The 23,761-nt window shown below is 38.2% G+C and overlaps 4 protein-coding genes across 4 annotated transcripts; 1 reads left to right on the plus strand and 3 right to left on the minus strand.

The window, feature by feature from the left end:
• The first annotated feature begins 2,538 nt into the window (after positions 1-2,538).
• On the plus strand, positions 2,539-3,226 carry LOC129760223 (39S ribosomal protein L20, mitochondrial). The gene is made up of 3 exons (XM_055757828.1): positions 2,539-2,734; positions 2,813-3,021; positions 3,092-3,226. Exons 1-3 carry the CDS (start codon positions 2,648-2,650, stop codon positions 3,195-3,197), a joined length of 402 nt encoding a protein of 133 aa, XP_055613803.1. The 5' UTR covers positions 2,539-2,647; the 3' UTR covers positions 3,198-3,226.
• Positions 3,227-3,409: 183 nt separating this feature from the next.
• Positions 3,410-5,865, minus strand: LOC129760221 (T-complex protein 1 subunit gamma). The gene is made up of 3 exons (XM_055757826.1): positions 5,710-5,865; positions 5,585-5,646; positions 3,410-5,176 (listed from the first exon to the last, which is right to left on the minus strand). Exons 1-3 carry the CDS (start codon positions 5,741-5,743, stop codon positions 3,632-3,634), a joined length of 1,641 nt encoding a protein of 546 aa, XP_055613801.1. The 5' UTR covers positions 5,744-5,865; the 3' UTR covers positions 3,410-3,631.
• Positions 5,866-6,396: 531 nt separating this feature from the next.
• On the minus strand, positions 6,397-8,755 carry LOC129760220 (probable methylcrotonoyl-CoA carboxylase beta chain, mitochondrial). The gene is made up of 3 exons (XM_055757825.1): positions 8,347-8,755; positions 7,476-8,279; positions 6,397-7,417 (listed from the first exon to the last, which is right to left on the minus strand). The coding sequence occupies exons 1-3, from the start codon at positions 8,482-8,484 to the stop codon at positions 6,611-6,613; spliced, it is 1,749 nt and encodes a 582-aa protein (XP_055613800.1). The 5' UTR covers positions 8,485-8,755; the 3' UTR covers positions 6,397-6,610.
• Positions 8,756-9,684: 929 nt separating this feature from the next.
• Positions 9,685-13,219, minus strand: LOC129760222 (E3 ubiquitin-protein ligase Iruka-like). The gene is made up of 5 exons (XM_055757827.1): positions 12,709-13,219; positions 12,521-12,646; positions 11,923-12,453; positions 11,712-11,856; positions 9,685-11,540 (listed from the first exon to the last, which is right to left on the minus strand). Exons 1-5 carry the CDS (start codon positions 12,793-12,795, stop codon positions 11,185-11,187), a joined length of 1,245 nt encoding a protein of 414 aa, XP_055613802.1. The 5' UTR covers positions 12,796-13,219; the 3' UTR covers positions 9,685-11,184.
• Positions 13,220-23,761: the final 10,542 nt, after the last annotated feature.

Consider the following 23,761-nt stretch of genomic DNA (forward strand, 5'->3'; position numbering starts at 1 on the left):
TATTGTGTACACTGCAAAAAATCCACATATTTGGAATATGTGTTAGCCTTATAGATTTTTGCAATTTGATTCCCATTTGGAAAATACGTGCCCACACAAATAGAATTCAAGATTATAACTTTTATATGCGTCACATAAAAGTTATAAAATTCCACACTTAACTATTATGAGCCTACATTGTACTAAAATATCTGCCTACTTTAGGGCGTTTACATGCTTGCCTACTCAAAGGCGATTTTTAATGTTCGAATTCGTTTTCCGGATGAAAATATTAATTGATTTTTGCTACAACATTCCTGTTTAAATATTTATTTTTGATTTCGGCATGATAATTTCATAACGATGAATACCGTTCTTCTCGTCCTTGCATAACGGAAACTGGAAGTCGGATCATCAATCTCCGGGAGTCTTTGTCGGGATTTTCCTGAAACAAAATATGTGTTACAAACCTGAATTCGATCAAATAAATTATAAACTCACCTTCTGAATTGTTCAGGATGTGTAAAAGATTGTCGGTCTAGGTCTCCAAAATCAATTAGGGCCGACCATCCTGCCTGTGTGTAACCGGGGACCGCAAGCAAGTCACCAGCTGGAAACCGGATGCGAGGACCATTTTCGGGCGACCAATTTCTGGAACTAAATAATTTTAGCATCACAGTCAAAAGCCAGTTCGCTGCGGGAGAATAGAATAGATCAATGAATATTCACTTGTTTAATATTTAAACACTTTTACTCACCTTATTTGTTGACACAACGGGTACTCCAATTTTTTCTGCAGGTCGGCCATTTTTAGAACATGACAATTTTCAAAAACTAAAATCATATAATTTATGTGTAAATTTCATATAAACTTCATATTTCGATAATAAATTTTATGTGTGACATATGATAATCATATGAATCATATAAAATCTAAACGTAGAACAATTTTGAAGACGTATGTGTGGGGGAAACATACATCCTAAGTGTGGATTTTTTGCAGTGTAGGACAGTTTTTCTATAAAATGGGAAAAGTTCTGCTATAATGTGATTGATTTTTCATTTTGAAATTTTCATATGCATCGCAGCTTATGGCAATCACTTAATGATTGATGCGGTAATGTTGTATTTTACATTTATTGTGCTTGAGTGTCTTAAACAGTTTCGGTGGAAGGTAAACTTGTCCCAAAAAACTGCCGGATATCAGTAAATTATTTTAAGCAGTCCAGAACTTTTATACCCTATAAGTAGGACACACAAATTAACGCTCTACTCGTTTTCTTGGACTAAACTTTGGAAAACAGATTCACTTCACATAAAACATATCAAAAAGTTCCAAATTCAAAACTTTTTTTAGTTATTGGATCAGTTACAGAAAACATATTTCAATATGGGTCCTTCCGACATGTTAAGAAGCTCGATTTTCAAGTTGACAGAACCAGAGAACCAGAAAAAACTGGCACACGCGATTTGTATGGGAAACGTCAAGTTGCCAGGGGGTTGGTGAAAACCATGTTCATATTCTGTGTAAAATAATAAAAAATTCAAAACAACAACTGCTGGGTTTTTCTTTTTCCGTTGGCATTTGGGAGCATCAAGCTTAAGCTTCAGCTTAAGTATGGTAAATTTTTCAAGTTTGATAGATGGCTGGGATGGTTCATGAAGCAAAGACGTTGACAAAATCGATATCAGGAGTTCGATTCCCCATTCCAGCAGCAATATTTCGTTCTAAAAAAAAAACAGCTGAGAAGGGAGAGGAGGGAAAGATAGAAAATGTAAAAAGCTCAAGGTGGGAAAAAGACAGAAAACGTACACAACTTTTAATTTTTGTTTTTTTTTTCATTCCTGTGGGTTGTACCCACTGGCAAAATGTTTTGACATTTCCTCATAGGCCGTAAATCGGTCGAATTGCAGGCCAAACCTGGCTTTTAATCAGCCCTTGAGTGGAATTGAGAGCTCTTTAGCTCTGTAGGCCCTTTTCTATATCCAACTATAATGCCAACTAAGAGCCATTTATCAGGGCTTATTGGTTACTTGGGTTGTATGGCTACCGTAATTTCGAATAAAAAGTTAAAATAATTTGTGTTCGTAAATTGATTTTTTGTATCGAAGTGATTTTTTTTATCGATGCTGGTGTTCGTAAATTACAAACAAACATATGCAAAAGCATTTGGAAAGTGAATTGACATCCACCAAACAAATCGATCGACTGATGATGCATCACCTAAAAAAATCAATTTACGAACTCGCCGTAAATTATATCAGTTTAAATGTAACGAGTTTTTCTATATCGGGGTTTAATTAAATTTCAGTGTATTGCGAAAACATCGCATCGCCAATCATTTTTGCTAGGGCTGGGCGAACATAATTATGGAAATTTTGAAATAGATAAAAATTTGTTTGACTTCACATCATAATATGATATTATGATATCATTTTGCAACGTTTTTAAGCAAAAACTTCAAAAATCTTCGTTATGCTGATTCAGATAATTTTCGTTTTACATGCTGAACATTAATGTGTAGTTACGTTATCTGTGACTGACCCAAGAACAATGCTGCATGTTTTGCTTGATGTTAGCGGTGACATAACAAAAACATTGCTCTTGTCGGCAAATAGTTAAAATTAATTATATTTATCTGATTTCCCTGTTTAATTGCATTGTAAAATGGTTTTCACATCAGTAGTAAATTTAGTACGTGCCCGAGGACCGGACGAGTTCTGGAGAAAACGTAAAATCTTCAAATTGGCCGCGGTAAGGCCCAACCTAGAGACCGTCACGTTGTCAATATCATTACATTAACTTATCGGAACCAACTTCCCATTCCAACAGCATTACATCGGTAGATCACGCAATTGCTATTCGATAACGATTCGCAGCGTTCACCGAGCCTTGGCTTACGCTACCAAAGGACGGGCACTCAAGAAGCAGGACATGCGAGAACTGTGGACACACCGCATCAATGCCGGCTGTGAGCAACATGGGATGCAATTTGAAGCCTTCCAGAAGGGACTGTACAGTAGCGGTATTTTGCTGAATAGGTTCGTAACAGTAGCCCTCTTTCGCTTACTGGAGCTCATCTTTTTCTTATTTTCTCATCTTTGATAACAGAAAAGTGCTGGCCGACTTGGCCATCTGGGAGCCACGAACCTTCGAAGCGCTTGCCCGAATAAGTCAAAATGCCAGCGAAGACGAAGACTCATCTTCAAATAAGTGAACAATAAATGGAAATATCTGATAGATCAACATTATGCTTTATATTTTTTCTTTTTTGCTTCGAAATGCTCCCACTTCACGTAATTTAAATGAAAAATGTCACTTTTTCTAAAATCCTTAGAATTATTCACTTCTACCAAACCTTCGAAAGAAAGAATTTTGCTTGAATTTCATAGGATGTGATATTTGTAGAATAAATGACTAAACAAACGGTTCATTATTACGAAGCTTCTTTATGCAATCGCGCTTTCGTTGAGTAACATTATTGTTAAATGATTTTCAGGCATCACCGAAAAAAAATCGTGAAGGTTTTAATGTTAGCAAACTGGGTGAGTGTTGAGTGGATTAAAGTTGAATGCTTTTTGGTGGTTATTGAAAGGAATATGTGATAAAAGTGAACTCAGTAAACTAATACGAAAAACTTGTAGCAGAGAATTATTCCATTCCCTGGGCGGCCTGCGCCGGTGTTGCGCCCGTTCCGTCGTCGTTCTTCTTTTTCGAACCGGACACAATGTCGTCGATGCGCAGCAAAAGAATCGCGGTTTCTACGGCTGTTTTGTAAACCTGCAGCTTTACGGACAGCGGCTCCCAAATGCCTTTTTCTTTCATGTCAACTATTTGTCCAGATTCGCCATCGATTCCCCAGGTGCAAGGACCGGATCCGGCCGGGTGAGAAGCATGCTTAGCCCGAAGAGCAGTTAGCGTTCGGATGGTATTAGCTCCGCAGTTTTGAGCCAACGTACGTGGAATAATCTCTAGAGCCTGAGCAACAGCACGGTACGGACCCTGAATTTGTTTGTTTGTGAGAGCTTGAGAAATGGCCATTTCGACAGCGCCTCCTCCTGGCAGCAAACGAGGTTCCAACATCAAATTACGAGCAACATGTAGGGCATCCTGGAGATTACGTTCGGTCTCATTAAGCACATCCTTGGAGGCTCCCCGAAGCAGAATTGTGCAAGCTTTCGGGTCGGCACATTCTGTGACGAAGCAGAAATACTCATCCCCAAGTTTCTTGATTTCAAACAATCCTGCACCAGTACCGACATCTTTTTCGGAAAGTTCCTCTGTGCGGTTAACAATTGTAGCTCCGCAGGCTCGTGCAATGCGATTGTTATCAGTTTTACGAAGACGGCGAATGGCAGTGATTCCTGCCTTCAACAAAAAGTGCTGAGCCAAATCAGAAACTCCTTTCTCGGTGAACACAACATCCGGCTTGACGGCAATGATATCTGCACAAACCTTAGCCACATGTTCCTCTTCGATTTGCAACAGTTTGGTGAAGTCTTGGTCTCCAACGATTTCCACATTCGTTTGGCTTTCGCCCTTTTTGTACTCCAATGGACAATCCAGCAGAACGATACGTGGTTTTTCGATGTAACGTCTCATTTTCGGATGAGTGACGTCCTTGTTCAACATGACTCCACGTAGCACGCATGAATCATCGATGGAACCTCCGGGAATTTTTTCCACCTTAGCGTACTTCTTGATATCAATTTCGGTACGACCATTTTCTGTCAACATGACCGTTTCGACTGCATCCAAAGCTATCTTGACGGCTAAATCAGACCAACGACCGATGAATTTCGTTCCCACGCAGGATTTGACAACTTCGGCCAGCTTGGCTTTGTCGGCTTTATCCAGAGGAACGCTGACATCTTCCTGCAACAGTTTGATCATGTCCTCGAGCGCCTCTCGGTAGGCCCGAATGATGACCGTTGGATGAATCTGCTGCTGCAGAAACTGCTCGGCAACGGCCAACATCTCGCCAGCCAGAACAATGACCGAAGTAGTGCCATCTCCCACCTCCTCGTCTTGGGTGCGGGCAATTTCAATCATGCTCTTGGCAGCCGGATGCTGAACGGTGATTTCTCGCAGGATAGCGTTTCCATCGTTGGTCATCACGATTCCACCCATCGGATCCATCAACATTTTCAACATTGCCTGAGGTCCCAAACATGTTCGGATCAGATCGGCGATGGTCTATGAACAAAACAAAAAAAAAGTATATCAATATTTGTCGGTCCCTGATAATAAAACAACGGTTCCTTATGAAAACTGATAATTTTGTGTGAGATAAAAACGTGGAGCATGTTACCTGAACCAACATTCGTTTCAGTCGTTTTCGTTCTGCTACGCGAACAAAATGTTGGAATCATTCAACCCACACGATTTTTAGATTGATTTTCAACGCTTTAAGGTTACCATTATGTTCAGCTGTTGGATTATATTTTGGTAACTCTACATTTCCCATGTTAAGTGAATAACTTTATGAAGTTGAATACATAAAATTCAATTGAAGCTCTAAATTGAAACCAGTTCATGAATTGAAAACTTGATTTTCAGAAATAAAAAATAAAAGGCATGTTTCCTTGTCCCGAAATGACTCACCTTGCCGGCATTGATGTTCTCCAGCTGCACCTTTCGGCCGCTCTCTCGCTTTGTGTTCTGACCTGAAAGTAGTAAATTTTATGTTCATTAACCTGTCCTCGGGGAAATCCATCGGCGTAACCTACTGAGAACCAAGATCGGCTGCTGTGGACCGTACATTTTGTGTTTGAAATTATCACCGCTTGCCGAAAACCGAGCTGATCACGTTTGAAACTTTTTTCCGTCGAAACAACGAGAAATCAGAACGGGACTCTCGCTCACGTTGGGCTGGCTGTCAAGATATTGCGATGACAACCGTTCGATGTTTTTTCTCGCGAAAGGTTGGCAATGGCGTTACAGGCGTTATTGTGTTATTTTTTATCATGATAATACTAGTACTGTTCAATGAGCGGCTCGTTAAAGAGCAAGAATTGCAGTCGATTTTATATAGATTGATCTAACTGATAAAAAATAGATGGAACAGTTATGTTCTATACGTTCTATATCATCTAACTCATTCGAATAAGTTAGATGATATAGAACGTATAGAACATAACTGTTCCATCTAAATATTTCGCATTGTTCCAGGCTTTAAGGCCTCATTGTACGATTTCAGAGTTAAATGTTTCAAATCTATTTCTTACAATTTGATGTTCAAAATGTTTATTTCAGCTTTTTTTACAAGATCAGTCAGGACCAACCTTCAAAGCACTGATTCAGATAAAATCAAAATTAAATTCAAATTAATGATGTAGGATCAATGATTTTTTTTTCTAGAATATTTAGGTTTTCGGCATAATTTTCCGTATGTTTGGATAACGTGTCGCTATTGAGCCTACCCCCATTCTGATACGAAAGTTATGTTCTAAATGTTAAAATATTTTTATTTTCCCTTCACATGGAATGAATCGTTGCACGATAGGATTTAAATGCAATACCTGATAAACTGTATACGGCCTGATGAGCCATCTCTTACAAATGTAATAAATGCACTTTAGTTTCGATCAACAAAGGAAGCACGAGGAAATCGTTCGACTTTCCTGAGGATTACATTCGGAACACGCCGAATTTAGTATCCTCTATGGGTTTATTCATGGCTGCCTGAAGACTCAATCCCAGCACTTTTCTGGTGTCAATAGGATCAATTATGCCATCATCCCAGAGACGGGCGGTGCTGAAATAAGGCGATCCTTCCTTCTCGAACATCTCAACTATGGGGGCTTTGATTTTGTCTCCGATGGCTTCGTTCCACTCTTTACCAGTGCGCTTGTACTGTTCTTCGGTGATTTGTGCCAAGACACCAGCTGCCTGGGAGCCTCCCATAACCGAAATACGACTGTTGGGCCACATGTACAGGAATCGCGGTGAGTAGGCGCGTCCGCACATGCCGTAGTTTCCGGCACCATACGAGCCACCAATCAAAAGGGTTAGTTTGGGAACTTTGGCACAAGCAACGGCAGTAACCATTTTGGCACCGTTTTTGGCTATACCGCCAGCTTCGGCATCACGACCCACCATGAAACCAGTAATATTTTGGAGGAAGATAAGCGGAATCTTTTTCTGGGCACACAGTTGTACGAAGTGAGCCCCTTTAAGGGCACTCTCGGAAAACAGCACACCGTTGTTGCCAATCACTCCTACCAGTTGACCATACAGTCTAGCATAACCGCACACGATGGTTTCTCCGTAGAATTTCTTAAATTCTATAAACCGGCTTCCGTCAAATATGCGGGCAATGACCTCACGAACATCGAAAGATTTGGTCAAGTTGGCTCCAACAATTCCGTAGAGATCTTCTGGGCTGTACAGGGGAGGTTCAGGATTTGGTTGAAAACTCAAGCTGTCATGATCCATCTGTAAAAAGTAAAACATAAGATCGAACCTTCTTTCCGCATGTTTCAATGGAACATACCATTTCCTTTGTAGAATAGCCCGCCTGTTCGTCATATCTACTATGACGGTTCAAATTCTGAACTACTTGTCTTGCCAAATAAAGCGCATGCTCATCATCAACTGCGTAATGATCGGTTACGCCTGAAGTTCGGCAATGAAGATCCGCTCCACCAAGATCTTCGGCTGAAACAACTTCTCCAGTTGCTGCCTTGACTAGCGGTGGTCCAGCTAAGAAAATTGTACCCTTCTTTTTGACGATGATGCTTTCATCGGCCATAGCCGGAACATAGGCGCCTCCTGCAGTGCAAGAGCCCATAACGACCGCGATTTGTGGAATACCTTGGGCCGACATGTTCGCCTGATTGTAGAAAATTCTTCCGAAATGCATCTTGTCCGGAAAAACATCGGCCTGACGAGGAAGGTTGGCTCCACCTGAATCGACCAGATAGATACAAGGCAAGTTGTTCTCCTTAGCAATTTCCTGGGCCCGCAAATGTTTCTTCACGGTGATCGGATAGTAGGTACCACCTTTCACCGTGGCATCATTGGCAACGATCACACAATCGACCCCCTGAACACGACCAATTCCAGTAACGATTCCCGCTGAATTCACAACATCCTTTCCGTAGACATTCAGCGCTGCCAACGTGTTGAACTCTAAAAACGGCGATCCGGGATCGATCAGCCGGTTGATTCGATCTCTCACCAGCAGCTTACCCTTGCTGACATGTCTCTTTACGGCTTCCGGTCCACCTCCGCTCAAGACCTCTTGTGTTATAGATTTCAGTTCCGTTACTAATTCGTTCATCTGCGCATGGTTCTCCTGCAAAAAAAAAACAAGCTCTTGGTAACAACACCAGCAAAAATAAAAGCGAGAAAAATAATCCAACCTTAAACTCGGCCGATTGGCGATCGATCGTGGTCTGGATTACGTTGGCTTCGGAAATATGAACCGACCGACAAACTGCTGTCCAGGGACGGATACAGTTGGCCCAGCCGGATACCAGGAAGCGAGATTTGGATAACATGGCTCTGTGCGATTAGTGCGGTATTCTAAAGTTATGTAAACATGCGCAACCCTCAACTACGCGCAACAAATTATTATCGACGACGTCGCCACGACACGACTGTCACGCAGTCAATTCCGAAGTAAAACGGATAGGAAAGATTTTAATTGATTAACCAGCACAGAGCAGAGCACACATGGACGCGAAAACGGGAGTAATTCAAGGAACTTTATCAATGAATGTGTGTTATCACCGCACATTATTTGCGGCAGAAAGCAACAAAACACGCAACCGTACACTGAAAAGAAAGCACATGTAGTTTAATCCGTAATATTTGCTGGAATACCGTTACAACTTAGGTTTTTAATCATGTTCAGTCTTTGGAACGTTGAAAGCCGTAATACGTTGAAGTGTCCTATATCTATTCATATAAATGACTAAAATAACAATGAAAAAAGAATGATGAAAATGAAACAAATAATAAACCTTGACCCTCGTCATGATTTTTTATCGATTGACTGGCATTTGATAAAAATAACAAAACAAAAGAAGAATACAAAATTAGACAAAAATTACTAAATCTTCAAAACAGCCAATGAGAAAAAAAGACAAAATAGGAAAAAGGCAAACATGACAAAAATGAGGAAAATTAGAAAAAAGGCAAAATTATTTGATGAAATAAACTAAAATGACAAAAACTACAAATATGAAAAGTAAGAAAATTACAAAAATGATAAAATTGAAAATAATTAAAAATTAAAAAAAAACTTCAGAAATGTGACAATAATAAGAAAAATAAAAAAACAAAAATCATCAAACTTACAAGAATTACTAAAAAGTCTAGCATGTTAAACATTACAAAAAAAATTAAAAAAAAACAAAAAGTTAGAAAAAATACATAAAAATCACACAAAATAAGAAAAATTCAAAAATAACCAAATTGACAAAAAAAAGTATGATAGAAAAACGATGAAAAAAAGTTATTTAGTACAAAAACATGAAAACATTTAAAAAAAAAAATTACAAAGGAAGGACAAAAAATATGACAAAAACTACTAAATTATAGAAATAACAAAAGCCACCGAAATTATAAAAATAAAAATAATTTTAGTGTTTTTGTGTTTTAGCACTTAAGCATATATTAATTTTCAGTATTTTACATTGAAATTTTTTATTGGACAAACCACATTTCAAAGCTAAATAAACATTTTGGCGATCGTGTTTTATTTATTTCATCTTGAAGACTTTTTATTGTTTTCTCTCTAGCTGTTTTTTACAATCTGTATAGTTCAAGAATTTTCTGTTTTCCAATCTTAAATAACTTTAAAACATGTAGGTATGCCGTTCCAATCACACGCGCGAAAGCGAGATTATTGTGAATTGTTGTTAGCATAACGTTTGATGTTTGACGGGTTGTTAATTTAGTTCAGCTTTTTGTATTGTATTTGTTGGTTTTTTTTTTTGTTGACTTTTTGTTAGGTCACACGAAAAAAAACTTCTTGCTAGCCGAATTCGCGATTCGATTTTTTTTCAACTTTTGCTGTTTTCTCAAAGATGTACGTTTAATTTCTTCATCTCCTTACTTGACGGTGATGACGTCTTAGGCGTTTTTGTTTGTTTCTTTAGCACTTTTGTCAAGCTTTTCCAAGTGAAATATTCTGCGCAACGCAATAGTATGTTTTATGGTTTGTTAAGGATGCATTTTTTTTTGTTTTATTCTCTTGTTGTTCTTTTTTTTTTAAATTAAAACATTATTTTTTTAAACATAAAATATCTGTTAGGGGTGTGAAGCCGTCAAATTCTCGCTGTACATAACAAGAGGCATGCGTTGAATATGCTGAGGAACAACTCTAGTGTTTGGATTTTTATAGTAATTTCGAGTTTTAAATTTTGGGTGAGGTACTGAAGCAACCAAACACATATCTATATATTTCGAACCCGTGCCCGTCGAAGTCTGTCAACAAAGTATTATCTTCACAAAATATAAAGCTAACTAAAACATTGATTTAATAAGGATAGTTTACACTGCAGTGAGCTTCTAAACCGAGTATCAAATGATGATATTTCGTAAGTAATCTAAAGGAGAAAATGTGAAAAAAGCATTATTCAAAGCTGTTCTTTTGACGATAAGAGTTGTTCCCTAGATTTTTTCAACGAAATACGTGGCAGTTTTGAAAACTGTTGAACCTCTGTTTAAGAATTTGTCTGTCTCCTTCAAAAGTTTTATATTTACTGCATCAGATGATGTACTTATATGTATTTTGATTTGAAATGATAGTAGCGAGGAGCACGTCAGACACAACGTAAATTTTCTCTTTTGACATACTTATTTGTGTTGTTTTTTCTTTTTGTATAATATACTATAGCACTGGTTATAGATTGATTAAGATCAATGTTCGGAAAGGATATTAAGAATGTTTCGTCAACATGATGGATATGTGAGCAGGCAATGAATTTTACAGGATACTTATTATTACTCATAGAAACAACGTGTTCAAATCATGATTAGAAATTATTTTTAAAAAATCTCATAAAAGAGGTGCTGTTGAATAAACAAATCGTGTTCAAAGAGGGAAAATCTTAATTCATGAATTCATGAACCTAACCAGTTCTGGTAAGATGTTCAAAGGAAAAAAACCAAATATTTATGTTTTTGGTAAAAGCGTTCCTGCATCAGACACATTTGATGTGCCAGTCTGCTGTAGGATACATATGTACATCCTAATCAAATTCATAGTCGATGTTTCCATCGTCGTCTCGATATCGATGGCCACTGTTAGAATCATTAGCGCCGGTATTCGCATCGCTGCTGGTACCAGCAGATGTGCTGGTGCTGTTCTGGCTAGCCCTGCTGCTGCTGTTGTTGCTGGAGGAGGAGGTCATACCAAGTCCAGGGTTCGTGCTGAGGCTGCTACTAGCGGCAGCTCCCGATGTTCTCTGACGAGATGGATTTCCTGTGCCGAACGCCAAACCTAGATCGCCCAGTAGACTAGAAGTTGATGGACCTCCTCCCTCCTCGATTGACGATGTGGACGATTGGCTACTAACGCCCGGAAACGCGTCCGATTGCAGTGAACCTATAGATGGAAGATTGAGGAAACAACTTTCATTATTTTGATTGATCCGTTGTGACAAAAAAAAAAACAAATTAAAAATAATAATCGATTATAGAGAACAATTCATCTGTTTGACCAACCATATCAGAATGTACTTTAAAATTTGGATTATTAATAATATCGATAACTTACGCAACGTGTTGGCTACAGCATTGGCCGCCGCAGCTAAGCCTCGTTGCTCATCCGGTGGCTGTTCTGGGGCTAAACTTTTCCTGCAAATTGGACAGGTTCCGTGTAGCTGTAACCAAGGAATGATGCAGGACTCGTGGTACACGTGCTGAACAAGAATCATAAAAGTGTTAAAAGAAACTGTCAAAGATGAATCCAAAAAATAGAAACCTACAGCACAGGATAACTTTCGAACAACTTCGTCGATTTGGAAATCTTCCCAACAAACGGAGCATTGCAGTTTCAGCTCGACTTGTTCGGCGCTGATTGTAACCTTAGGAATTTCGGCAATCTTATCCTTCTCCAGGGGCGGCGGTCCAGTGTTGTCCATCTGATTAAGCAGCTGCGTCACAATCGTATCTAAACCTTCCCGTCCCCAGGCGTAGTCACCCGGATTTCCCATGAAGAACATGGGTGTTCCTCCAGCACCCCCATTAGCACCATCAGCAACCGATATAAGAATTTCTCGAAGAATGTTATCGAGATTGCTAATGTTTTGAACGCCCCGGCGCCTATTGCGGGGTCTTGCCCTAATCGAAGTTCCATGTGCTCCCCCGCCATTACCCCCTCCGGAAGCGGACGAATCAGCACTCTCATCGATTAACGAAAGCGATCCATCGGAATCCGACCTGCGCGGCCCATGTGTCGTTAGTAGCAAAGGCGAAAGTATACTGTTGCTAAAAATTTCACTTGCCAGTCTTATTCCCTACAAATGATTTGCGATTGTGAAATTAGTATCATGAACTCCTTCCTTTTCTTATTAAAATAATTACCAAAGGATTCAGGATATGTGATTCCATATCAGCGACCGGTGGTGGAGATGGCGGATTATTACTACCTCGATCGGCAGCTGGTAGTTCCTCTATGAACCCTTGCATGCAATGTGGACACGTAAAATCCTGCAAGGAAAAAAAGTTTTAGTTTTAGTTTGGAAAAAAACAACTGATTTTAAAAAACTTACTGTTGAAACTCTATCTATTTCCATGGAACAGGAGTGACAATAGAACCTTGTCGATGTGTTAGACGCATTTTCTACGAGTGCGTCCATGCTGTTGTCCGTAATGAACCGATTCCGGGATCAAGGTTATTGGAGGGACACAAAAAAAATTTGCACCACTAAACGAAGAACGAAATCGATGAAATTTGTATCCCACTCAGCTGTGAATTTCCTTAAATTTAGCTTCCAGTGCCAGATTGGTGATTCCGGAGCCTGCCCTCTAGTGCCCGTCTATGTTGGCATCTCGGTCGATCCGGTACAGCTTGCTCCGAAAAAGGTTCCCCGATAGCAATTTTTCTCGGTCTGGGAATGATATAAAATTGGAAAATATCACTCTCAGTGGGTGGTCAGTAGCTAGTGTTTAAAACTTGGAAAAATTCCGGAATTCTTGAGTAATTTGCGGTGCAAAATTTTATTTTTTTAGGTTGAAAACTCGGACAGAAGAAAATCAGACCCGATCACAGATGACAGATTGCATGTGTCAACTGATGCGATGTTTTCTTGGAACCATGGTGCAGTGGCTCCCAACCTTTCAATGAAACTTTTTCAACACAGCCCTGATGCGTCGAAATTTTGAACCCGGTACGAGTGTACACTCAGAGGAAATCTTATTATAAATTTCATAAGATACATCTTATGAACCACTTTTTTGCGTCCAAACTAATTTTTCATAAGAGTCTTATGAAATTCTTTCAATTTTCATACGATGTTCTTATGAAAATTAGAAGAAACGGCATTGTGAAAAAATGATGAACACATTCATTCATAGCATCAGTTTTTTTTTCATCATATAACAGTACGAAGCTATCACCGGTTCATAGTTATTATAGATTTCCTTCAAAGTTAAATGTTATTGTTATCTCCGGAATGGTAAGTTCGATTTGATGTTTTTGGTGTGAACGTTGAATATATTAGTAAACTAAAATACATTATTTGTTTACTTTTCAGCAAGCTGATCGGCAAAAAACGAAAGGTAGAAGATTGAGATGTGGCAAAAAAAACCTTGATGGAGTCGTCTGTTGATGCGCTGCGGATGGTGACCATGAAGGATTTAATTTTAAACAAATTTGGCAAACAATAAAGTGAATGTTTTCAGCATGAAATATCGAGAATTTTTCTTATTAGAAAGTGATTTACTGTTTCCATAAGAATCTCTTATGAAAAGCAACAACCTCTCATTGAAGTAGGCGTTCATCTTCAGAATTCATTCGCGTCATAAGACAATCTTATGATTTTCATTAATTTTTCTTATGGCGCCACTTCATAAGAGAATCTTATGGCATACATAATAGTATTTTTCTGAGTGTATGACTTCAATAAGCTTATATATATAGTCAATCAAATCTTTTGTGAGTTTCTTTTTGTTTAAACCCTTAGGTTTATGCTAAAGAGACTATTTGAATGAAAAGTATGTATACAAACCAGGAAAAGACACCTTACACGCTCTTTTTTTTAAAACTCAAAATTAAGTATTTTTGGTTCAAAACAGCACTTCGATGGCTTCCCTCAACTTTGAGTTTGACTGGGCAATAGCAAAACTAAGTTCTGATAGGCATACTCAATACTAAGTTCGGCAGCCGAACTCGGATTTATCCTTTTTTTTTCGAGGGTAGCTGATTTTCAGGGAATTAAAGGATGATTAAAATTTGTTGTACCCGGATGTTGCTGTTCCGGTACATTGCATAGCAATTACAGAGCGGTGGAAAGTTTTGACATTCCCGGTCAAAGAAAACTTCCGGATGTTACTTCCCACGGGAAGTAAACAACATCCGGAAGTTTCAGGACATTCCAAGCCGCGCACCATATGATGACAATGACGGACAGAATTTAACGCTGACACGGTGAACATGCATTTCATTATGAAGTTCCTTCATAGTCTTCCGGTAATTGTTCCGGAACGACATAATTTTGCGACGTGTTCGTTGGTTGCTGTTCCGGTTCGGACTGAACTCGCTAAGTGTTTTCTTTCAGTCCAACAAAGAGAGTTTAATTTTTAGTTCATAAGGTCGAACTCAGCTTTGATCCCTCGCCGAAGGAAAAAAAAGGGATCAATTTTGAGTTCGCAGTTCGAACTCCGTTTTGATCCATCGCAAGAAAGAAAAAAGGGTACTTAACTTTAAGTTCATAGAATCGAACTATGTTTTGAACCTAGGTCGTACTTAATTTTGAGTTAAAAAAAAGAGCGTGTAGGTTTATGCTAAAGAGACTATTTGAATGAAAAGTATTGATACAAACCAGGAAAAGACATGATTAAACACAGTGGTTCTTTTTTTCTAATTAAAAACAGAATACACAGTTGTCTGTGATTTAAAATCAATTATCGAAGAAAAAAGTGAAAAAAGCTAGACTGAATTGCAAAATCCACAACAGATGGCATTCACACAGTTCAAATCCTCTTCTAGTCTAAAGAGGAATTCTATCAGACCGATCAGAGAAAGAGTTTTTCTATACGCAACGATTTAGGACAAAGAAATTTGTCTATTTGTTTCTAATCCTTTTTCCTTTACTTCAAAAAATTTTCCACCTTTGAAACTAAAACAAATTCTTGATTCAAAGTTTTTTTATTTCGAAGAAAAAATCCTTTGTTTCGTAAATTATTATTTCGAATCTAACTCATTGTTTCAGTGGAATACTTTTTTGATTCAAATTCAATTTACATGACACGAATTGCCTCATAGGTGTAAAGTGTCACTATAATATAGCCAAAAAAAATCAATTTTGTTTGATTCAAATACCAAGTTTTCTCTGAGTGTAGGTCGTGGATTTAAAAATTTGTCGTTGTCAGGTAAGATGTGTCATCCAAAACCATGAATCGGTCCATCATTAGCCCGTTTTATAGTTCGTTTTTCGACAGTTTCACCTTTTGGTGACGGATAAATCATTATGTAGTTTTTCAAAACTTCCTCTGATAGATATTTTTAGGTGGTATCAAAACTTACGTATACATATACGGCCGATAGAAAAAGTTTAAAATTTAAGAACACAAAATCAATCGTGGCACGATTTGTCCATCCCATTTTCCTATAGGGGATCGTGTTTGGAAATCGATAATGTTTATGAACAGATCTAATATCTCCCAACTGTCAGAGTTGACATCGCAAAATCATCGCAGGTTAAAAAATAAAAAAATATTTCTCAATCGAGTGTCGTGTTCGCTGTTTTTCGGACGCATTTTCGTTCTTTTCCGTAATTTTGGTGGTTTTTCATTGTTAAATTTGAAGAAGTTTTCCAAATAAATCAAGTTAATTAATTTTGTTTGAAAAGTAAGATCACCTTCGTGTGCAGACAATAGTGTTTTCATCAGTGTGAAGCAAAAAAAAAGAAACCAGTTTCGGGAGGCACCAAGTTTTTGAGAGTATCGAATTTAAAATTTTCCATTGAGCGAAAATTGTCGATCGGATCGCTTACAATCGAAGGTCTCCTGATTCCAGAAAATCAGGAAGTGCAGCTAACAAGTTTGATGTAAGTAAATACCTGCTCTTTTTTGAGTGATGGAATATTCACTGCGTATTGCGTTCTGGCTTGAAGATTGTACAACAAAAACTAAAATGTCTGCCGCCTGCTGCTCGATTGCTTTAAATTCATTTTTTTCTTTTGATTTCGTAATCATCCAGCATTAAGCGGCAATTTCCGGCGGCTGCTCAATGTGCGAGCAGTAATGCAAATAAACGAAAAACCGGATCTTTGAGATCGGGTACCAGTTATAATATCGGTGCTTTGATAAAAAAAAATTGTACTGATGAAATAAAAGTTTACTGAGGCGTAATTGAGACTCCTTCTTCTTGTTGATCGTTCTTCTTCTGAAAAATAAACCCCTTTGTTCAAGGTTGCGGTACTTCAGATAGGTATCAATACGAAAGTCTGGTTAGAATTCTGTAAATGAGATGCTTACCGAAAGATGATTAATGGATAATTTTATAATACCACTACTTATACATTACGTCATAAGCGAAAGTCAAAGGACTAAAAGCACAGTAGGTACATATAGTTGAGCCCTGCGGCATCGCTTAATGCATTCCAGGAGGCCCTGTTAATGGAAAAGTATTTTTGGATGATCGATCAGCTTAAATTTGAAAACTCTTAAAGTTTAATGTATGTATTTAAACTCCGTAGCTTAAACATCATACACAGCAAGAAAAATTCGTGTAAATTTAGATCGAAAACGATGCACGAAAACGGAACATCGATTTCGATGTAAAATTCTATCACGGTTTATTTTTTTCCAGGATGTAATTTTTGAGTCGTGTAAATTTAGATTGAAACCAATGCACGAGATCGAATCACTAAAGCCGTCGTGTAAAAATACACAGGGATGTAAATTTTTAAATTTATTATCGTAAATATTGATATTTTTGCTAAATATAAATATTTGTCTTTGAATGAATACGCCCACATGTATTATTTTTAATTCACATTTATTTACAAAACTGAAAATTAAAACACCATCACGGAAAGCGTCAAGCTGGAATTGTTGTTGCATCCGATGATTCCCAGCACGCGGATGTTTTTACAGTTCAGCGTCATCAGTATCCTCGAATGGTTCCGGAACATCATGATCTTTCGGTCAGCACTTGGACACTTTAATTGATCTGACAAAAGTTTGTCCGGATAATAACTGTCCGGATAAATATCAGCCTTTGCGAAAATATCTGACCTTGCTGTAATGGAGAAAAAACTAGTCAGTTTCAACCGCATTCTTCATTTCACGTATACTTACGACTTTAAAAGACTCTAGAAGTGCTGCTGTAGGTAGCTACACCTTTGATCGACTCGTTTCCGAATAATTTTTCGACTTGTTTACTTTGTGCGCAAACTAACGAAATATAAAAAGGCAGAAGTTAAATATTTGCATTCAATTTTAAATCAAACAGATCTAACTTTACACGGTTTGTGACATAAATTTCATTGACCGGTTGATTTTTACACGACGCAATGTAAAATTACATCAAAACAGTTTATTTCTATCCTATTTTTGAAAAAAGTCTAATATTACATCAAAAGGAGTTTAAAATTACATCTTTTTGCAATTACACTCAAGAAAAAATAGATCACTCGTTTTTTAGATTCCGTGTACTTTTAGAAATTTTTTGCTGTGTATGACGGAGTTTTGATTTAGTAATCGTCGAAACAATATTAAGCACGATTGTAATGAAGGGTTCTAATACAACTATCATCTATTCCAAGTTTGAAAAAATACACAAATTATATCATTTGACAAAACATTATATCGTTTGGCAGTACAGCCGCTCGATATCAAATATCCTGGGTCACTTTTTTTTGTTCCGATTTACCTGCTGTAGTACTGAAGACAACATGTCTGACATGTCTTGTAAGTTGCAATTGAAGGTTCAGTTTGGATCCTTTTCCGCACATTTCATTTTTCACGAATCCTACTTCACGTTCAACTTCATGCGTCCCATTTCTCACGATTCATGTCACACTTTTCACGTTTCAATTATCTGGCCTTATGTTTTAGTCTCAGGTCTCAGGTTTTAAAATTTCATGTCTCAGGTCTCAGGTGTCATGTCTCATGCTTAAGTTCTAATGTGACAGATTTCAGATCTTGGGTTTAATATCTTAGAACTCAGATCTCAAGTTTAAAATATCATGGCCCAAGTTTCATGCCTAAGGTTGTCTCTGGTCTCATATCCTAAGTCTCAGGTTTGAGGTCTTAAAATAGGTACAATTTTTCATGGCTCATGTATTAGGTCTCATGTCTCCTGACTCAAGTCTCGTGTCTGGTTCCATATCTCAAGTACCATTTATCATGTCTCATGCCTCCTGTCCCGAGGCTCAAGGTATCAGGTATCATACGTCATGTCTCATGTCTCACGCCTTAAGGTTTAGGCCTTAGGTCTCAGGTTTCATGTTCCATTCAGGCTTCATATCTGAAGTTTAAATTTTCATTTTCCATGCCCCATCTCTCAGATCTCGAATAGGAGTTCCATGCCACCTCTTATGTCTCAGGTTTCAAAATTCATGTCGCATTCTCATTTTGAATTAATGTTTCGAATGTTGTAATTCGTTATTACCCAAATTCAGTGAGTGAAAAAAAACCGATAAAACTAATACAGCAGCCAACTAGAAACAACGCAACAACAATCTCACCAGACTATATTTCCTGATCAAGGATCTGGATGAACCGGTATAGTAATTTGTTTTTTTTTTATTCGAATTTCGTACCACTTATTAAACTAACAGATTCAAGCGACTGGTAGCCAGATCAGCAGAAGAGCCTCAAATAGTCATGGAGTCATTATACATTATTCAAAACCATTCATTCTTTAGTTCTTAATTAAAGAATAAGTTTTTTTTTCAACTTGGTTTAAATTTTTATTTTGAGTAATCATTTTTCTTTTGTTTTTTTTTTTTTTTCTTTGACATCATAAATAGTACCCTGTCTATACTTCCTCAGCAGACCATCCCCCGTACAGAAGGAAAACGATAAGGTTTTAAAAATACATGACTTTGAAAACGATGCCTTTGCAATCGAATCGGGGCAGTGCGACGTTGCTGGAAAATAAAAACCAGCTGATGCATCACCGTGTAAAAAAAATTCATACAAGACAAGACGTCGCAACCGCCTTATCATTTTTTTTGCCCACGGAACGAAATGAAAACTTAGCATTTTAAAATTGTTTTTTGTGAGTTTCATCTTCTGCAGATTACCATACTGTGAAAAACTTTCCTCAATCCATTAAGTTTTGTTTTGTTTAATGAAGTTATACATTTCTTCCTGTTAACTTACCTTATAATAAGTCTGCAGACTTATTATAACAAACCATGGTTTGTTATCGGCACTTGTTGAACTGATTCTCTGATAAAACAAATAATAACACACGTCGTCTATCAGCAGCACACAACGAAAACAATCCGCGTCATTGGCAGTATCGAAAGAAAACATAATTAAGCCATCCAGTACACGACGACACTCCTTGTTGGTCGGTTATTTTTTTCAAGCTGCGTATCCCCACGCGTCGAATCGCATGACAGATCGTATGAGTATACATATTGTATTGTGTGTGAGCTTCTTTGAATAATTGTCTCTTAAATTGGAATCTCGAAAAGTGATGTTCGAGGGTTGCCCTGGTTCGATTTTTGATAAACAGCAAATTCAATTGACAACACTGCTGGAGCCTCGCGAAGTATTGCACGAAAAGTAGTAATGCAAGACCTCTGTTAATCAATGCGAAAAGACATACCCCTGGTAAACAGCTAATAACTTTTTTGTCTTATAAGATACGAAGTTACGGTCTTCGACAAAGTTGTTCAGCGGAAAATTTCCTTTCAAGAATTTATAAATTGGCACAAAAAGCATCAGCTGGCTTGGTTCCACAGAAGAAACAAAAATGATGTTGATTTTTCAGTACAAAATATTAAATTTTCCCATACAAACCTAAAAGTTAAAATTTACTCATGTAAACGTTACTTAAAAATTCTGCAAAAAAATCATGGATGAGTTTTGGACCAAAACGAAGCTTTTTAGATCCCAGGATTTGAGAAATTCAAAAATGACCCCAAACCGACTCAGTCTAATGTCCCGTTCTTAAGCGTGAAAGTATTCGTTGTTCTTGATGTGCCAGAGGATCTTCCCATTGGAAGGTATCCCCCTTGATTTTTCGTAGGAAATACTCTCTTGTTCCTTCTCAATCACAATTTAGCCAATCCTCGGCCCATTTATTTGCTATTGCTTCCGTTACCCATGATTTCAAGTCCGCCGCTGGGACCGAGCAAGGTTGCCGAAATCACAGAAAAATCTATAATTTCACAGAATTTTGAGTCAAATTTCATCACAGAATCTGTGTCACAGAACACAGAATTTTCGAAATATTCACAGATTTCATAGAATTTTGAAATTTTGGACGTTTTTTCAAAATAAATTTTTTTATGTAAATTCAAATTTTGGATAATTATCTTTGAATTGGAGGAATATGATAAAATTAATAATGTTAATTGATTTTTCTTAAGTAAAATGTAAAAAAGACGCAATTTGACATGACTTTTGAATGAAATTAATGCAAAAAGCATCACAGAAAATCGTCACAGAATTTTTGGGAAAAATCACAGAAAGTCAGAATTTTTTTTCGACAAAACACAGAATTTTTTTCGGCAACCTTGGGACCGAGTTGATGAGTCGTGCCTGTCGTCGACCCGAATTGGGCGAGGCGGTCAGCCTCTTCGTTGCCAGTAATTCCACAATGTCCAGGAATCCAAACGAATGTGGTATCTGGTGCTGCTTCTAGTTGTAGTTGTTGAAGCCATGGGTGCGAGACCGTCTCAGATTGTAGTGCGGTGACAACACTGGCTGAGTCAGAGAGTACAGCGATTGGTCGGTCAGCCGGAATCACTCCTGCGATGTAAGCTGCTGCTGCTTCGGCTGAAAATATTGTGCACTGGTCCGGGAGGCGGTAGGAGGTTTCCAGGTCAGGTCCTGAGATGCCTACACCGACTCTCCCTAGCGCTAATGAGCCGTCCGAGTATCGGACGGTGTAGTTTTTATATTTGTTCCTAAGGAGTTCAGTGACTGTTTTCCGAATCGCTATTGGGTTGGAACCTACTCAGAATTGGTTTTTTATCGTTAGATCTGTTCTAGTTTTCGCATTAACAAAACTTTAATATTTTAAATATATTTTTATAAATATTCTTCGAAGTTTGATAGAAGTATATTCAATTTTGAGGATCGTTTTGAAAACACATTAGTGTATCAGGAACAAGACTAAGGAAAACAAGTTAGTTGAAAAAAAAATTAAACACATTTTTTACTTTACTTTTAGACTTTTTATCACTGCCTCAAAGATAGAAATAGGAGTTTCATTAAGAAAAATCTAGGAGCATAGGAGGTGTAGGAAAATTAGATCGCCCCATTCACCAAAATGGATCCTGATCTACAACCTTTCCCCTACTAACAAAACCCTTTCCTTGGATATTTAAATATAGATTCGCAGACGTATAGACGGTTTCCATAGTTGGTAATATTGACTTACCTTTTTTCTGAATTTTTCAAAATTAGTCTTTGGAATATTTAGGGACAATTTGTTGATTGATCCTAGAAAGTATCCAACAAACAATGCTTCCTTGATTCCTCATTGACTACTAGGACGTGGCCGGCGCCGTTATTGTTCATTTTCAAAGGAAGAGCATGAATTTTGTGCATTGTGAATGAAATGCTAATCCCAAGCACCATTCTGTTGGCCCTTGCACAAAGCTGATGGCCTCGATCAATCACGGAGTAGCAGCCATTGGCGAGGAAGAACTTGTTCTGCTTAGCCACGCCAGCGATCAAGGAATTTGAAGTGCGTAAGTTGAACAAAGTCTAATGTAAAATGTTATCTGGAGTTTCAAATGAATGATCATATCTAAGCTCTTCAAGTTCAATGATTTAAGGTGGATATGAGTAGTCAACTAAGCTAAGCTAAGCTAAGTTAGATCTGTTCTAGTTTTCGGTAAGTTCCTGCCCCTAGCTCCGCACCAGTGGATCCCGGACACAGGTGGGAGCACCTGGCCGATAGTTTCGATGAGGAGACAGTTAGCCTCAGTTAGAGGCAGCACTCCTCGTTCGACCGGTCCGGTTCGGTTTTGTCCAGGAACCCGATGGTCCGGTAACAGATTGCTCTTGTAAAGTTGATTGGTGATCCCATACAGAGCTTTACAAATAGCAGTAGTTCGCGAGGGCCCCGCTACAGGCATTGACTGAAGGGCCGTAGAGAAAGAAGACGATTCTCGAAAAGGACCAGACATGTGCATATTGTCAATCTGTGCCCTCCACAAGTCGTACTTTAGAGCGCTAGATCTGGCTTTCGTTGGTATGGTGTTTCGTATTGTTTCCGGAGAGGAGATATTCCGTGCGCTATCCTTGCGGATCGTCGAGAAGGTGCTTTGAGTTTTTCGTTGCCGGCAATTGACACCGGACGCCGGGGGGTATTCCCTGGTCCCCGTCTGTTCGAGGCTGCGTCCGAGTTTTTGGTTCCCACGTCGTCCTGCGAAGAATACGGGGTAATAACCCGTTTGTCCGTCTCGCTATGCATCATGATTCCCACGTTGTCCTGCGAGGAATCCGGGGATAAAACCCGCTTGTCCGTCTCGCTGTTTGCCATCCGGTGTCGGGGCTGGTCTGCCAGTTTCGGTCCTCCAGAGACTTCCGCACCGGCCGGGCCCCGGCTACCCGAGGCGGTTTCTTCATTCGTTGTTGGTGTGTTGTTATTTTCGTCATTGTCGGTAAATTTGGCATGATTGAAGTCCTCTCTGTTTGATCGTATGGAATTGTCCACGGTGTTAGTTGTGGAGGTCATTGATATGTATTTTGCAGAGAGGATATGTCGATGGATGTTTACAGAAGATCCTCAAGCTCCAGCAGACCGAAGTAAGTCGACCTATCTGATGAAATGGCCTTTTGGACTACGGCGCTGGTCGGTGAATTTGTATTCTCCTCGCTATCAGATACGTAGCAGGGTTGGTCATTCAGGAGTTTTTTGTTTTTGTCGGTTGATTTCGATTGATATGATAATGCAGATAGATTCAGAGCTAATATTGAAATAATAAAAATTCTGGTTTTTACAGACCACAGCTGGTAATTTGAAAAGTTCATAGAATTTTTTTTCAAAGATTTATAGCTCAATATATTTATAAATCAAGAAATTAGATGAAAAAAAAATCCATTTTGTTTAATTACACTTAATTTAAACCTATAGTGATGAATTTATAATGAAGAAACTGATAGAGTGACCAATTCTACGAAAATACTATGGTCATGATAACTTCATCATAATTTCTATTACAACTAGTGTTCGCATAGTATTTTAGACATTGTGGCACCAATTCATATCAACAAAATACTACCCTTACGATACTTTTGAGAACAAAACATATTTAACTCAAAAACATCAGTGCGTATGATAATTTTACTATGGCAAACATTCTTGTTGTTTATATTAATTAAGGATCATTTATCGTCAAACCCGTGAGTAAACAAACAAATTTCGAGCTGCTTTCAAGTTTCATAACTTTGAAAATCTTTCCA

The sequence above is a fragment of the Uranotaenia lowii genome, unplaced genomic scaffold (genome assembly GCF_029784155.1).
Source record: "Uranotaenia lowii strain MFRU-FL unplaced genomic scaffold, ASM2978415v1 HiC_scaffold_515, whole genome shotgun sequence".
Classification (NCBI taxonomy): domain Eukaryota; kingdom Metazoa; phylum Arthropoda; class Insecta; order Diptera; family Culicidae; genus Uranotaenia; species Uranotaenia lowii.

Excerpts from the sequence above, each read along its gene's own strand:
- LOC129760220 (XM_055757825.1), bottom strand. The coding sequence starts at position 8,484 with ATGTTATCCAAATCTCGCTTCCTGGTATCCGGCTGGGCCAACTGTATC. Across the intron at positions 8,280-8,346 it reads GCCAATCGGCCGAGTTTAAG|GAGAACCATGCGCAGATGAA; the intron begins GTTGGATTATTT and ends TTTTTTTTGCAG. Across the intron at positions 7,418-7,475 it reads GCTATTCTACAAAGGAAATG|ATGGATCATGACAGCTTGAG; the intron begins GTATGTTCCATT and ends TACTTTTTACAG.
- LOC129760222 (XM_055757827.1), bottom strand. The coding sequence starts at position 12,795 with ATGGACGCACTCGTAGAAAATGCGTCTAACACATCGACAAGGTTCTAT. Across the intron at positions 12,454-12,520 it reads CACATATCCTGAATCCTTTG|GGAATAAGACTGGCAAGTGA; the intron begins GTAATTATTTTA and ends AATCATTTGTAG. Across the intron at positions 11,857-11,922 it reads TTCGAAAGTTATCCTGTGCT|CACGTGTACCACGAGTCCTG; the intron begins GTAGGTTTCTAT and ends ATTCTTGTTCAG.
- LOC129760221 (XM_055757826.1), bottom strand. The coding sequence starts at position 5,743 with ATGTACGGTCCACAGCAGCCGATCTTGGTTCTCA. Across the intron at positions 5,647-5,709 it reads GCAGCCGATCTTGGTTCTCA|GTCAGAACACAAAGCGAGAG; the intron begins GTAGGTTACGCC and ends TACTACTTTCAG. Across the intron at positions 5,177-5,584 it reads AGAACATCAATGCCGGCAAG|ACCATCGCCGATCTGATCCG; the intron begins GTGAGTCATTTC and ends TTTTGTTCATAG.
- LOC129760223 (XM_055757828.1), top strand. The coding sequence starts at position 2,648 with ATGGTTTTCACATCAGTAGTAAATTTAGTACGTGCCCGAGGACCGGAC. Across the intron at positions 2,735-2,812 it reads AAATCTTCAAATTGGCCGCG|CATTACATCGGTAGATCACG; the intron begins GTAAGGCCCAAC and ends CCATTCCAACAG. Across the intron at positions 3,022-3,091 it reads AGCGGTATTTTGCTGAATAG|AAAAGTGCTGGCCGACTTGG; the intron begins GTTCGTAACAGT and ends CTTTGATAACAG.